Source organism: Falco rusticolus, chromosome 6, assembly GCF_015220075.1.
Source record: "Falco rusticolus isolate bFalRus1 chromosome 6, bFalRus1.pri, whole genome shotgun sequence".
In the NCBI taxonomy this organism is placed as follows: domain Eukaryota; kingdom Metazoa; phylum Chordata; class Aves; order Falconiformes; family Falconidae; genus Falco; species Falco rusticolus.
In genome coordinates this window covers 9,247,265-9,262,925 of record NC_051192.1, presented here as the reverse complement: position 1 = coordinate 9,262,925, position 15,661 = coordinate 9,247,265, and the positions used below count along the sequence as shown (strand labels likewise).

At 45.9% G+C, this 15,661-nt stretch overlaps 1 protein-coding gene and 1 long non-coding RNA gene across 6 annotated transcripts in view; one reads left to right on the top strand and one right to left on the bottom strand.

Moving 5' to 3' along the window:
• Positions 1-11,383, top strand: part of SLC35F3 (solute carrier family 35 member F3) — a 75,282-nt gene extending 63,899 nt beyond the window's left edge. The window contains exons 5-7 of the mRNA XM_037392258.1: positions 1,783-1,975; positions 4,147-4,236; positions 5,365-11,383. Of these exons, the coding sequence (XP_037248155.1) occupies positions 1,783-1,975; positions 4,147-4,236; positions 5,365-5,609 (528 nt within the window). The 3' untranslated portion in view covers positions 5,610-11,383. The remainder of the gene's footprint in view (positions 1-1,782; positions 1,976-4,146; positions 4,237-5,364) is intronic.
• Positions 770-15,593, bottom strand: LOC119150081. 5 transcript variants are annotated; one of them, XR_005104936.1, is made up of 3 exons: positions 14,513-15,593; positions 12,274-12,405; positions 770-1,420 (listed from the first exon to the last, which is right to left on the bottom strand). It is a non-coding gene; the product is annotated as an uncharacterized LOC119150081 (long non-coding RNA). The 5 variants fall into 5 exon arrangements; XR_005104934.1 differs by lacking the exon at positions 770-1,420 and adding an exon at positions 2,858-4,037; XR_005104935.1 differs by lacking the exon at positions 770-1,420 and adding an exon at positions 7,968-10,860.
• Positions 15,594-15,661: the final 68 nt, after the last annotated feature.

Here is a 15,661-nt window from a genome sequence, read left to right as displayed (position 1 = left end):
TGTTTCACTTAGTCCGAGACACGTATGTGCATTTGCCTCTGTGCTGCTCAAGGCACTCACAGTCACAGTCTGCTGGGAGGAATAAGCACCTGTAGAGTGTGGTTCACCCACCCCGGCCTGGAGGTGTAGATGAGGATGAGGTGTAGACCTCTCCATCTGGTCTAATGAATTGCACCGTACCAATCCTCCAACAGAAACTGGCCAGGCAAGCCCTGCAGCCTTAACACAAGAAACCCAGGGAGACTCCGCAAACTGAGGAGCATCTGTCCGTCCCTGAGCGCTGTGTTGCGATGCTTTCTGCTCACTTTTTCAGACTGGGGTCTCAGGGTTGCTCCACCAGACCCCATGCACACGTGCACCGGGAGGTGATGGTGGCAGTGCCGGCAGGGTGTTACTCTACAGTGCGCCCTGCATGGAGGACAGCTGGAGCTGTGCAGCTTGTTCTGCAACAAATGCCACTCCGCCACTGCTGCCGACACTCTGCTCTTGCTTCCCGCAGCCTGGCTCAGTTTCCACAGGTTGTGGTTGCCGAAGGGGCAGGCAGATCTGGAGGCAGACAATCTGCGCCACATGCAGCAGAGCTGCCTCGACCTGCCCTCCTGCCCCAGACACAGACACCTCAGTCTGCATGTGCCGGCTGCCCACCCTGCCAGGGGCAACCTGCCGTCCTCAGGTGGCAAACGAGGAGGGAAAGTGGCTTTCGGGATATTTTGCTCCATTATGCGGAGTGGCAACACAGCTGCACCGGCAATGGTGGCTGTGAGGTGGTGGGAGCGGGCAGCAGCCCCGCGGACCTGCCTGCAGGGCTCTGGGTAGGCAAAGGGAAGAGACAGCTGACACTGGCGAGGGGGCCTGCCATCCCAGCACAAACCAGTAAGTCGGAGCCCATTGGCTCTCTTGGTTTGCAGTCCGTGGCAGAGGAATGCTGTACCCAGACCCCACGGGATCCACCACAGCTCTGTGGTGGAAAATGTATGCAGACCTCAGACCAGACCCGTGCACAGGGGCTCCTGGGGTGGGCCACTCACATCCCTCGTTTCCTCTTTATCCCATTCCCACTAACAAACCAAAGCTTTTACATCTTTCCCTGTGGTCTCATTAGTCAGGCTGCAGTGGTGCTGCTGCGCTATCTGCCTTCTGGGGATGAGTTCCCAGGGAGGAAGCAGTCCTGCACTGCAGCGTGCGACGGGAGGCAGGGACAGCGGTGCTGGCAGGTAGGCCATGGTGCACGGCAGGACAAGGCAGGAGGATAACCAAGCAGCATGGACCGTGCTTGCTCACCACCACAGTGCTCCTCAGGTGGCAGCTCAAGGCCCGGACCACTGATGTCTCATGCAGGGAGATGACACACATTGCTTCCTCTCCTCCCACTGCCCTGCTCCACCAAGCCTTCAGGTTTTAATGTCAGATGCAGGTTTTCCTGGAGGGAACATGTAGAAAAATGGTTGAAGGGTTTAGGCTAGGGTGAGTGACCTTCCCTTTTAGGAGGTACAAAGCAGAAGGTGCTGAGTCCCCTTCCCGCATGGGCTGATGTGGCAGCTGCCCCTGCCAGAAGGGAGAAGGCTGGGGCACACGAGCTGCTCTCCACAGCTTCATGAGCAGCCACCTCAAGTGTCCAGCAAGCATCACCACATAGGTGCTGACTGGCACTGCTGAGCACCCAGCACCTTGGCCCTGAGCACTGGCCATCAGGCCAGAATGGCAGGAGCCGCTGAAGCCAGGACACCAGCCCTCCAGAGGAGAGGTACAAGAGAGTTAAACCCATGTATTTTCCTCTTGTAGGTTTTATTCAAACTTCTTTTGGGCAGTGCTAAATTTGGAGAAGCTGCCTTATTCCTGTCTGTGTTAGCTGTCTTCAACGTTCTCTTCGTTACCTGTATTCCTGTCATCCTTTATTTTACCAAAGTGGAGTACTGGAGCTCTTTCGACATCGTTCCTTGGGGAAACCTCTGTGGATTTTCAGTTCTCTTATTGAGTGAGTAGATGGGGGAGCTCTCACACTGATCAGGGTGGAGGGGGGTGCCAGAAACTGGCTGCTGGTGGAAGCTGCAAATGTCTGACAAGCTGGAGCTGTTTTGCCTTCTTCATAACCGAGTTATTAGCTTGCAGAATCATGCAGAGGGTCCAGTCCTAGGTAGACCCTGCTTCCGTGGGACATTATTACCAAGCTGAAATATTGTGGCCCTCATTAGAAAGTGCTGTGGGACCAAACTGTAAAGCTTGTCCTAACTCCTTCTCGTGCACTCTCCTTCACGGGGACAAGTGACACTTGCCAGAGCTGTGATGGGAAGCAGTCCTGCCCGCAGGGCACTGCCTCATCAGCAGCCCCTGAGCAAGAAGGTTAGGCCAGGCCAGTCAAGGCCAGCCTCCTGCACCTCTGGTGATGTCACTAATTGCTAATTGCTATTCCTAAAGATCAGGAAGCATTTGAAAATGTAGCGTTGCATAGTGCAGATGGGAATTTGGTAGGTGGCACTCATCTCTTCTGCTGCCACTGCTGTGCCAAGGGAACCCAGCTTGGGAGGAATGCCAAATCTAAGCTTTAATGACTCATGATCATCAAAAATGTGCTGCGGCTCCTTGTTAAACTAGATGTGTTGACTGTGCTGCCACAGTTGATCCCTAAACGTGATGACAGCATCACGTCTCCTAAAACGTTCCTTTCATTTCTACTAGAAATAGCCCTTCTCCATCCCTGTCTTGAGTCCCAGCTCCTTTTACCCTGAACAGTCACAATGCCTGACTCCAGAAATACCTCCAGTTTACTCACAGTAAACTCAGTGGACTCACAGGGAGGTTTCTGCAAGAAAGTACTGCAGGACTTGGCAAGCAATCACGGGGGTGTGCAATATTTAAATACAAATATACTTGTCTGTCTTATTTGAAGAGTTTTATTAAGTTGTCAGGAAAAATGATGTTTAAAATCTACCTGGCTAATAATCTTTATTAACAAAAATGTCTACCGTGTTCCACGTATAACAGATACTACCACTGTTACAGTAGATATGTGTTCATGGAAATTTTCAAAGATGACATTTCCTTTTTCCTTCAATGTTTTATTAGGTAAAAAGCATTTTTGTATTTAATTGTTACTTAATACACAAAGAATACAGGGAAGGTATTTTCTTTACAGTGGAAATATTAGAACACAAATCAATTAGCTTTACAAACAACTGAGTAGAGTCATGCTACAGTGCAACTTGGAAGCCTGAACAGAAGCAGAGCAATTTCACAGAGAACCAGCAGCAAAACTTTTGTCTTTCTCCTTGACTTTACAAATAAGGAGCTGTAGTACATGGCTGCATTTACTGTGTGTGAACTAAAACTGGTGCAAATATAAGTCTTTCCTCTTGCCTAAAGTAAAGAATTAAATAGGTTAACCTGGTTGCAGTGGAAATCGGACTGCAGCAGGATAAGCAGAAAGAAGTCATTTCATTGACTGCCAGAAGGCAGTCAGAGCCCCAGCTCCTGACAAGTTCAGTACTGTCAAGGCTCTCCTAACTTTGCTAAAGCTAATCACCTTAAAACAAGGGTGAATTTAGTCCAAAGCAACTATTTATTATTTCTCATGAGACACTCCATGAACAATGTATGGTTATTACAATGTAGTGATATTATAATCATTCAGTTGTAATGATATTATAATGATATCATAATTTTATTGTATTAAATTATATTTAGCAAGTTCTTGCCTTGAAGGGGGTTAGATTTACAGCATCTTCCACCTGCAGCTGGAGGCAGCTTTTCTACTGGGGAAAAAATATGTATCCAGACAGAAGTAACTGTTCGGCTGAAATCTCCCAGCTGAGAAGTGTTCAGTCTTTCAGCAGGGCAAAGTGGATCGGTGTAGAGAGCGGGAATGACTGCACATCACACTGAGTGACAGGTTGTATCCAAACCTCACCCTGATCCTGCTACTGGACGCCAGTGGGATGTAGCGTTCCCCAGAAACAGCAATGTCTCAGGCAGATGGACGTGCAGCAAACAGACGTGTGTCCACAGGTGTCTCCCAGGAATAGCAGCAGCAGTTAAGATGCCTTCCATTTGAACAACATGCAGAGGGAGTAACAAACCATAAATGTTTCAAGTGACATTCCCTCTGCCTAGTTACACTGTAGTAAAAGGTGTTTTTCTTTCATTCTTCAGCATTCAATATTCTACTAAATTTTGGGATTGCTATTACCTACCCTACCTTGATTTCTCTTGGAATTGTACTGAGTGTCCCAGTGAACGCGGGTAAGAATTTCTGCCTTTTGAATCTTAATGAATACATTAAATCTGTGGCCTTTCAAATACACAACAGGCATAAAAGCAAATAGCTTTATTAAACATGTTTTGCGTCTTCTCTCGAAGACTTATGGAGATGACGCTGATTAAAAATTTATACTTTGTGTTAAATATGTATTGTATAATATCACATGAATATTCATGATCTCTAGAATTGCTTTTTAAATTACTGTCCAAAGAAGCCAGCATACTGAAAAAAAAGTAAATTTGAAGTCATCCATCTCTGGGCTGGGATGAAAACTCATGGATGAAGCAGAAATCAATCCTTAATGATTTCTTCAAGGCAGGCTTAACACTACGTTGAAACAAAATTGCTTACATTTTAGAGCAAACATGCACTAGTATTTCTGCTTGCCTTGGTAAACAACATTGCAGGTGTTTATCAGGACTACTGACACTTCAACTTTGGACATGGCTAGGTACGTTTCTGTGACACTTTTCTGAAATTTACCAAAAGCCAAGAGATGGCAGAGCCCAAGAAGGCTGGGCAGGGGAGTGCGGAGACAACCCTGGCCCAAACGAGAGCCACCTCCCAAACCAGGCTCCTAAACCCCAGCATGCTGAACTGGTGCCATGGCGCAGGCAGCAGCTCCCAGCTTTGTGCTGGCCACACGCACACAGAGCCGGCTCTGCTGGCCACCCCAGCAGACTTTGGTACCGAGTGGTGTGGTCCCCACCAGTGTGTGCACTGCTCAGCACGTGCAGGGGTTCTTACTCAGCGGGGCAGTCCGGGGGAGAAGAAAAATTCGCCTGGAGGAGCTGAAGGGGAAGGGAAATGCCCCTTTCTGTGCGCACCCAGACCCCAGCAGGAGTTCCGCGCTGTCGGCAAGCATGGGAGAAGCTGCTGCTGCAGAGAACAACTGCAGCTCCAGGCACGGTGCCCTCCTGCACCCTGAGCCCACAGGCCAGCTCCACCTGCTCTGAAGCAGGAAGGGTAGTGTCCCTGCCACCATCGCCTCCGTGGCCACACTTTCCTGCTACTGCCAGCCTTCAGAGCCAGGGAGGCAAGAGGGGGGGAGGGGGTACTGCCCTAATGCTTTGTCCCACGTAATAACACCCGTTCAATGTCCCACACAGTTGTTGATCACTACACGAGTGAAATTGTCTTCAACAGTGTCCGAGTAATCGCCATCATCATTATTGGCCTGGGCTTTCTCCTGTTGCTCTTGCCAGAGGAATGGGACGTCTGGGTAATAAAGCTCCTCACACGGCTCAAAGTCCGGAAGAAGGAAGAAATCCCCGAAGGGAACGGAGACATTGCTTCAGGACTGCCTAACAAAAGCCGGAGAACTCGCCCCTCCATGTCATCCTTTGCTCATTAAATGCTCTTTTTACCAAAACTTTGTGGTTAACCTTATATATGATGATGCAAAGGTATTTTCTTGGGAAGAAGCACACCTGTCTGACATGGTGTACATACCTGTACAGTTTTGATACAATCACCATCTAAGGCTTCGAGTCTTGGCATGTCCAGTTTGCTTGTACTTTTTTCACATCAGACCTTTCACTTAGGTAGTACACTGAAAAAACCTGCAAACCAAGAACCTCTCTTCTCTTTTTAAATGAATGTAATATATACTCAAAATATATTTGCATAGGTTATTTTAAAGAATGATTTTCATGAAAAGCAGGGCAGAGATTTTGAACATTAGGTACCGAATGATGCATTGCACACTGTGATTTAAAAGAAACAAATGCTATGCTACATCACACATTTATTTTTGACCGGAGCTGTACTCTGAAAGTTTTCAAAGAACAAAAAGGGAATCTTCTAAGGGATAGGAAGGTTGGGGGAAGAGCAGAAAGAAGGAGGTTTGGAAATCACTCTATGTAGATGAGCGCATGTTGCACTGCAACCAGGAGGAAGTTCCAAGTGCTAAAAATGCTTGCGCTAAAGCTCTAGAGAGAAAGCTGTCTAGAGCCCAAATCTCCTTATTCTGCACATGACTGTAGTCCATGTTTAAAACCATGCAAGAGAAATCCAGTGCCTTCTACAGAACTCTTGTCTTTATCCACGCAGAACCAGGTCCTGCTGCGAGGCACTTTCAATGGCAGGGCTCAGGCTTGCGGCCCTGGGGGACCCCGAATTCCCACCAACATCAGGACGTGCTCCCCACACATGCCATGGCTTCCGTGGGAATGCAGGGCCCCGGGGACTGCAAGTTTGTGCGCAGGGGACCTGGTTCTCGTCTCACTTGCGCAGGTTTTACCCCTGTGTGGAGCTGCGCTTGTTTAACACCAACGTGAGGAAGGGGAAGTCTTGGTCATGTGTGGGACAATCCGGCCAAAAATGATCAAAGGGGCTGGCAGGAGCGTGGTTGCTGATGTACAGTCTAAGAGCACGGACTAAGGGGGTGAATCACCAGTTGCTTTTACTCCATAATTGTGAGTGTTAAGAGTTACAAATGTAAGATATTTACATCAAATGTAACACTTTTTATGAAACTCGTAAGCACCAGGATGTTTACTTACGCGATTTTGGTTCGCCATTAAATTTCTATCTGTGATAGATCACATGCTATGTAAAAAGGGGTGGGGAAAAAGGTTATAGTTTACTATTTTTGAAGTTTACATTGTTGCATACAAAATTAAAAGTGTTCTTTTGAACTGCTGCCATAGCCTAAGCGTCCCTGCTGCCACTGAGGTCGTCTTTGTCTCAGGCAGGGGTGGCATCCACTTCAAAACATTTTAGCAAATCAACTTCAGATTCCATTATCTGTTTGGCAAAGCTAAATAATAAAAGATTTTAAACTCAGACTTGGTCAATGCTGTCTGTTTCCTTCTCTCAACTGCACCTTATTCCAGTTTTACTAGGGGTAGTATTTGGCCAAAGAGATTCCTGGACAAATCCGTCTGGAGGGTTGATGTTAGGCATCGGTCAGGAGACACATGTGAAGCAGAAGCAGACCAAAGGAAAAGCTGACCTTCCTTTGAATCCACCAGTGAGCAGCCTTACACACATATGCTAACAGGTACTTAGGGGCTATGGATGGGGTGTGAGTTTGTACATTAATAATTAGGCCCTAGTCCAGCTCTGTGTTTATTCCCTGCGTATCTTTTGATGATCAAAAAGACGCTGAAGATTCACTAAAGGAGATTACACAGCCAAAAATCTGAGCTTACAACCGCTGTCCCACTCAGTGTTACACACTTGAATTTTTAAATCTAGTTCTTTGGGAAGCAGGGGAGAGTAAGGCATAGGACAGAAGCACAAGGTACAACTCTAATAACTGGTTTGAAGGGCAAACAGAGACTTGATCTCAAAGGTCCCAGATGAAAGTTTACTCCATCTTTGGGCATATAATTTTGACATCCTCAAAGTACCCCACGCCCCCCATTTGAGTCAAGGTCAGAAAGAACTTGCACACACAGTCCTTCCATTTTCCACAGTCCCAATAAGCAGCATCTTCTGTCATCTCTGCACTACACTTTGCTGTGTGTTTGATGCAATCTGGTAGGTATCCAAAAGGCTCTAAATGCCACTTTAAAAACTGCAACTAACGTGTGTTTATTTCTAAAGCGGCAGCAGATCCTTTAACATTCAGTACAGATTGTGGGGGAATTTATGCACCAGAATGGATAGCAGCATCAGTAAAACTCCATGATTTACCAGATGCAACTGTCATTGCTTCTGTTGGCTCATCATCCTTCCCAAGAACAGGCTAAGCACACACAAGAGCTGGGATCTCAAACAGGGCTTTATTACAACCTCTTTCCTGAGTGGGAGCTGAGTAAACCAGATTTACCTATGTTAAGCAATTCTAAACTACATACAGACAAATTAATCAGATGAAGTGACCTATGTTTCTTTAGGCAACACCTTGCCCTAAGGATAAACAGCTGACTTGGCCAGCTGCTGCTTAGCAAAACCTTCCAGACAGTGAAGCCCAGGATGTGACTAGGAGAATGTCAAGCAAGCAGCACATCCATATGTGTATGTGTTTGCATCTGTAAGTGCCAAAGCTTCACAGATCTGAAGCCGAGGAATGAAAGGAACTAGAGTTGTTGGCTCTCACCAGAAGGACAAGGCAGAGGGCAAACCCTGCAAGTAAGGCATTAGATGTGACCAGGCCACCATTCAGGTGTAGGCAAGATTGCACCCTCCTGATCTTGGGCTGCTAAAGGGCTCCCAGGACAAATTCAGTGCCTTGGAGATGAGGGCTGAGTTGTGGCAGGCTCCCCTGCTTGCCCTCACAGGTCAGAGCACTGGCTGCAGTCTCTGCAGCACCCCATGAGTCAGACCCACTGCTGGCCTCTATGGACCTCACACAGCTCCGCAGGGCCATACCTGCTCTTCAGGAGACAGCAAAGCAACACAAGTGTGGAACCAGCACTTTTAGCCCACCCTTGGCCACTTCAAACCTCCTCCTGAGGCAGAACTGCAGGTGACTGCAGCATCAGGCCTTACCGGCTGGTGTCTTTGACGCTGGTCCCCTGCCCTCGCAGAGCACTGCCAGCCACCAGTGTGCTCCCTTGGGTCAAGGGCTGACCCAGATTGGCAGCTTCGGGCCCAAATGTAGCCCTCACAAAGCATCTTGGCTCTTCCAGCAAAGGGGGAAACCAGGAATGATCTAGTGGGCTTGCTAAAACAGCAAATGGGAAAAAATCTCAAGGAAGTCAATAAACAGTATCACCAGACCCCACTGCAGCTGCCAGCTTTTGCTGCTGCACAGTACAGCAGTGAGGAATCCGAGGAAGGAACAGCAGTTCTCCCCCTCCCTTGCATGTCCTTCTCCTTGCCCTGTTGTCTGTAGTTGTCTCCTGCTGCTACTTCTATATTTTTTTATTGCAGCTCTCCACAGGGGTTGCATGAGCTTTTCACCAGCACATGAGTCAGAGCTGGGCGTATTTTAAAAAGTTTCTCCTCTTCTTCTGTCTAGGATGGTCTAGGTCATATCAGTAGTCTTCAGGAAATAGCTAGGAGAGGCAGAAATCCAACCACAATACTCAACAGCTGAACAGAACACTGAAATCAACATGTAGCTTAACCGGGTTTGTGGCTGACAGCAGACTAGCAGGACCTGTAGATCACTAAGTTCTGGGGCTGAATTAATGTCTCCTGTAAGCTCTGGGACAAGTCGCTTACCCTGAGCTCTCCAGAGCGCTCTGTAACAAAGCTAGTGCAATATTGAGTTGGTCAGGGTTCATACAGACAGTATCTTCAGCCTACAGGGAAGGTAACATTACCAGATTGACACCATTTCTGGTCAAAAACCTTTCTGTACTGTGCCTGCAGGCTGCAAACTCACTGAACACAGAAGACTGAATCAACTTGCGTAGCTGTGGAACATATTCCCAGTAAACTCACAAATCTGCACAACAGAAACACATGTGAAACACCCCTCTTGTTCACTGAAAAGAATGTCACAGGTCTCCAGCACTTCAGAAGCCCTAGGAATAGCGCATCACCCATCTGGGCTACAGGGACTCAGAAAGCAGGCTAGGAGTAGGGGGTGACAGAGACTCAGCAGGCTGGGACTGGGGGCTTCTTCAAGGAATGGGGAAATAATAGAATCCAGAAAAGCACAACTGGTGTGAAGCAGGAGCATAGGAGAGCTGCGGGTGGGATCAGGACAGAAATGCCTTTTGGGAAACGCTTTCCAGGGGAAGATGCCCAGCTGCCCCTTGCTACAATGCCAGTTTGAAGAAACGGGGTCCGTGCACATGCTGTAAAGCCATAAACTACAGGGAGTTTGGCTCCATGTCCCTGATCTGTACTGCAGGAAGGGTGGAACCCTTCAAGGCCTCCAAACCTGAGCTACGTACTCCTTGGCAAAGGTCAAAGCTGAGAACCTTCTTTCACAGTCCAGTCGTTGTGCAAGCTGCCTTTGCAGAAACTGCCAGCCGTAATGAATTTTGATGGATGAGTTTAATTAGCTCATCATTATTAAAAGAGAAGCAATTACTTTTTTTTTCTTTAGCTGGCATGTTCTAAGGCATTTCCATAATAACCTGCACCTTATCTAGAAGTCCTGAACATTAAAAAGTGAAATAAGAAAAAAAAGAGCTTAAAGATCTTGCAAAAGCAAAAAGGAATTTAAATGAACAGATGCCCACCTGCAGCCTAGAAATCTTTTAAGAGGAAATCAAATTACTAAGGACAGGACCAGTAGGTCAAACTAATGTTTCTGAAAATAATAAGCCTCGTATTTCTCTCTTCTATCTGAAACTCTGTTACAGGGATCTTTAATATTTATGCACAAGATCATTCTAAAGGCAGCGGCAACTGGTATTTCTCCATTACAGATATACTAGGATGCAACCAACTTATTCCTCAGTAATGAAGAGCGGAACTTAGAAAGCAAGGAATTCCAATTCTGGAAAAGGCTTAAACAAGGAGGGTTGTGGAGCTCATATTAGTATTGTATTTAAGAACCTGTTATCTGCATTTTTTCTGCAATGGTATAGAGACATTTCTTTAATCCTACTGCTGAACTAGATGATCTCTTCAGAAAAGAACTCAAGAGAGTTTTCCAGCTCTTCATCTCCAGGTTTCCCTCCAGTTCTAGACCAAGTCCATCTAACAGGTCAAGAGAGCCACCAGTGCGTTGATTCAGAAAAACAGCAATCAACCTGCAGAGCATTATTCACCCAAATGAAGAGAACTAAAGTAGATGTGCTTTAACAGTTACCCACCATAAACTGAGAATCTTTCTGATGAGTGATAACAGTGAATTTAGAGGCCCTCACCATATTTTTAGACCTTTTCACCATGTCCGTTACGTCATGTCTATTAAAGCTGAATGCCACCAGATATTTTGCTGCCTGGCCACACGACAGAAAGAGATCCTCTCTCAGTTCTAGTCTCCACTCTCCCGAATCAGTAAAACAGTTGATCAGTAAATGTTGGGGTCTTTTGATCAACCATTTTTGAGTACACACAAGAAGACTGGCTTCAGCACAGCTCCTTTGGTAATCTCTCTCCTTTTGAAGAGCAATAACTTATTCCTGCTCTCTGTTTCCTACCTCACTAACCTAAGTTATTAGTCTACAAGACAATCTCTTTTGATCCACAGTAGCTTCATTTCTTTGGTAAGAAGCATCATTAGAAACACTTCAGAAATCTAAGTGCAGTGTTTCCTATTCTCTCTCTCTCTCAAAAAAAAAAAAAAAAGGCCAAGATGAGCCTGTGGAAAGGCATCCATCCTTCACTCTTCTTAACATGAAATGGACAAGACAGAGACTGAGACTTCTTTGCCTTTCTTAAGGGGACAGCTGCCTTGGTTTCTGCAGATTATTTACACCAAACTCCAGCTTCTGCACATACACACAACTGACCCAGATGCTTAAAAGATTCTTACAAGATTCTTAAAAGAATCCTAAAAGCTGAATTTGTGGGGTCCAAGCAGCAAGATCTGTAAGGACTTACAAAATGTGAACTTCAGCTTGGATTTGCTGCCCTGCTTGCTATAAGCATATGGTATGGGCCAGTGAACATCGCTTTATGCTCTCCCATCAATAGGTCTCACTGTCCCTCTGGCTTCTGAAGCTGGCAAGTCTTTAATGACTGCAGCCTAGTAAGCAGGGTAAATTGCATTATACTCTCCTTGTGATTTTTGGCCAATTACATATTTTAAATGCCTTCTGACTTGTAAACAAAACCATCGCTCTCTCCTTGTGATTTTGGATTTGGTGAAAGGCACGTCACTTGCTAGCTTGGCTACTAAGAAAATTGATATTGATCTTGGGAACAAATACTCATCATATTTGAAAACGACATTGCCTTTGTGTACGTGTAAGCAATCCCATCTGGATGAGTACACCTACGCTTCACAGACAAAGTTTATAGTGAACATAAGGTGCAGCTGATTAAACATAATACCTGAATGCAAGCATGCAGCTGATTTTTTAATAAAGAATTTTAGGATGTGTTTTAGTCTCAGAGAGAACTAGGAACTACTTCTTTGCTTTTAGTACATAACATGATAGAGAAATCTGAAGGCATCCAAATGACACTGAAAAGATGAGTGTTCTTCTTCCACTTACATAGCTTTGAAAATTGAAGTCTCCTTGTAGACCAGACAGATTTCATTTCCAATCTAGCCTTCTTGCAAAAAGCTGAGCATCAACATTGCTGAAAAGCAAGCTTGTCTCATCCTTGGTAGGCTTGGAGAACTGCTAATCAGGAGACAACAGAAGAGTAAGAATTAGTCAGTCTTCCCACCTTACCATCATCTCCTGCTTTTCCCAAAATACTCTTTTTTCTGTTTTCTTCCTTCCTAACAACTAACAAAAATGGACCATTGGCATTAAAAACAATTGCCTATAATTAATGTACATTACTATATCACCTTAAAAAAATCCTAAACCTCCAGTTGCTGGGTTTTTTTTCTTCATCATAATCGCCACTCATCTAGGTAGCCTAGTGATTTTCAGACGAGTTCCACAGAGTACTCCATTTGATGTCCACGAGAGGTCACAAAGACAAGCAAGCCTTTTCTCAGCAGGCTTCAAATCACTGAACAGAGATCTGGAAAATGTGAAAACTATTGTTCTGTCTATTCTTTCCCCTTCTGTCTCCATATCAGCCTGCACAGACAGCTTAGTCCTTCCTAGTCAAATCCCCTCCAGCACTATCAGATGAACCCACACCCCCAGTCCTCTGATACATGCAGAGCTACTGCACAAAGCCGTGGTAGTCTCTACGTCAGTCTCTCCTGCAGCGTCCCAAGACACATGCTTAATTCTCTGTGTTCATGTCACATGGGCACTCAGTGCAGGAATGCTCATCACAACACCCAGCAAAGACAGCATTATGGGGAAATCAAGGTAAGAGCCCCAACACACATTTAATTGAAAAATAATGTGATAATGCACATTTTCTTAGAGATTCAGAACACTGGTTTGCTAAGGCTGCCAAACACAAGCTATAGCTTTATTTCTCCTCACATACTCCTCCTTCTATATTTATTCAAAACCCCAGATTTTTGCTAACTCATCCAGAGAAGGTTAAGCACATTATTGTTAAAAGGAAATGCACAAAAGTAAAACTCGACATGAAGTCTTTATGAAATAATGAAAAAAGAGTGCTTTGTATAAGGCCATAGAAAGTACAGTACACATTTCTTAAACATTTTGAAACTAATATGCCTCTTTCAGATCTTTATTTGCAAATGTTTGGTATTAAATGCAAGGTTATGTGAAAAGAAAGAAGTTTTAATTGCTTTCAAAGTGAAAGGAGAAATCATCATGGTTGCCAATCCAGAATCTGCTGAGCAAATTTCAATTAAATATGGCATAAGTAACACTGTAGGTGAGGAGAGATCTGTTAGATGTTAACTGGAAGGCAAAGCACACGCAATGCTGTATCTCAATTAGCAAGAACAGGCACAACAGAGTCTGAGAGCTGAGCCACTGTATAAACTCCACACGACTCACTTTAACGCACTGCTGGTTTCAGTGGGAGATGGGCAAATATTTCTTTAACATCTATCTCACTAACCACTAAATGGAAATGTAATTCAAAAGCTTCAACTGCAGCAACCAGCACAGCTAACAAATCTGAATTTTTTTCAGCCTCCCATCTTTCTAGAACATTTGCCTCCACCTGGCTATTATAAATAACCCATTTATTACTTACTGGGCACATTTCCCAAAAGTAAAACACTAAAGATAGATACTTAGAACTGGCTAACTAACAACAAAACAATCCACCTCCTTATTATAGCAGTTTAACCAAATTGCCATTGAAAACGTATTAGATAAATCTGGTTTTACAAAGTGCATGAATGGAAGAAAAGACAGATCACTGAATTTCCATAATATCCATTACACAGAGCTATTTATAATTGTCTCCAGTGAGTATTTCTTGATCTACAAGTCATTAAAGAATAAACTATTTATCACAAATATCCCAGATGTGCTGTTTGGGCTTTGTGATTAATTATATGTAACCACCGTTATCCTCTCTGTTTCATGAATGCAGTAACCAAAAAACACTACACGCACCATAAATTTTGAAAGCTAAAATACAACTGACATTTCCTATTATTATGTTTCAGTCTTGAGACTTAACATTAATTTTCTTTGCAATATTCACACTTGTAAAAGCTTGCTTCACAAAAGCATGAGTGCAAAAGGGTCATAAGAAAGCCGTAATATAAATTTACATCAATATTAATTCTTTTCAACAGAAAAATATAATTGAAATTCTACTTTTATAGTGACTTCCACTCACATTAAACCCCCTGTTTCATTAGAAATTAAATTACTGCACTTCTCTTACCTATCATAGTCTGGCAAACAGAAGGCGGTTAAGCAAACAGGCAGGGACAAGAACACAGACTGTGTTATATACCGTACAGTATCCACCAGCAGTCGCGTTCACTTTGCTCCACAAAAGTATCCCTTCCAAGGGGCTGGTTAGGCATTTTGATGAATAAAATCCCCTCCAGATCTGGCTGGCTTACAGGGAGCACTGTTGAAGAAGTGCAAATCCTTGGTTTTCCCTTGAAATACCTTTCCTTGTACCAGGACAAGTGAGCCACCCCCAGGGAGAGCCAGGAAAGCAGGCTCACCAGCCACAACCATTACCACTCCATGAGGAAGAAATCCAGCTCAAGTTCAACACCTAGACACGCTCCCCGACCGGGTGCCGAGCAGCCTCGCACACCTGGAGCGCTGGCTGGCCACAAGCTGCTGGCGAAGCCGCCGGCCCCGGGGCTGCTAGGGGCTCAGCACTGGCAGAGTTTGCCTCTTCCCAGATGGAAAAACACCACCCTTCCCAATGCTGGGGCACGTGACTATGGAAACATGCACCACAGCTTTGGAAACTGGAAAACTGCTCCACGCTCCCAGGCAGCCGATGCATAACAGGAAGGATTATCGGCTCCCTGGCTACAGGGACCAGCACAGGGAAGCCCCATCAAATTCCAAATAAAATAAGGAAACCGAGCTTGCTCCTGGATGCTGCCTACCAGCCCTGCAGGCCTCGGGCCTGGCGCTGCTGCCAGGCTGAGCTCACCAGCTGCCCACGCAGCCGGCCCCCAGACTTCTAGCAGTATTTTATGGCCCTCGCTACGGGCAAATTTTTCTTCTACTGAGGCAACCCCGTTCTTCTTCCTTGTTTTTATCACCAGCTTGACGCAGCGACAGGGTCTATCACAAGAAATCTCCCCAGGGCGGCCCTGCGAGGCCGGCACAGCTGCGCACAGGCCGCCGCGAAACCCCCTCTGTCTCTGGGGTTTTGAACGCGCCTTCCGCAAACGGACGGCCCTCGCCGCCCACCGAGAGGCCGCGGCAGGGAAGGGCGGGGCAGGGCGCCCCTGAGGGGCTGCCCCCGGCCGGCACCTGCCCCCGATGAGCACCCGCGGTCCCGCCCCCACGGCGACCGGGGCGGGACAACCAGCCCGCGGACCAATCGCACCCGGGGCCG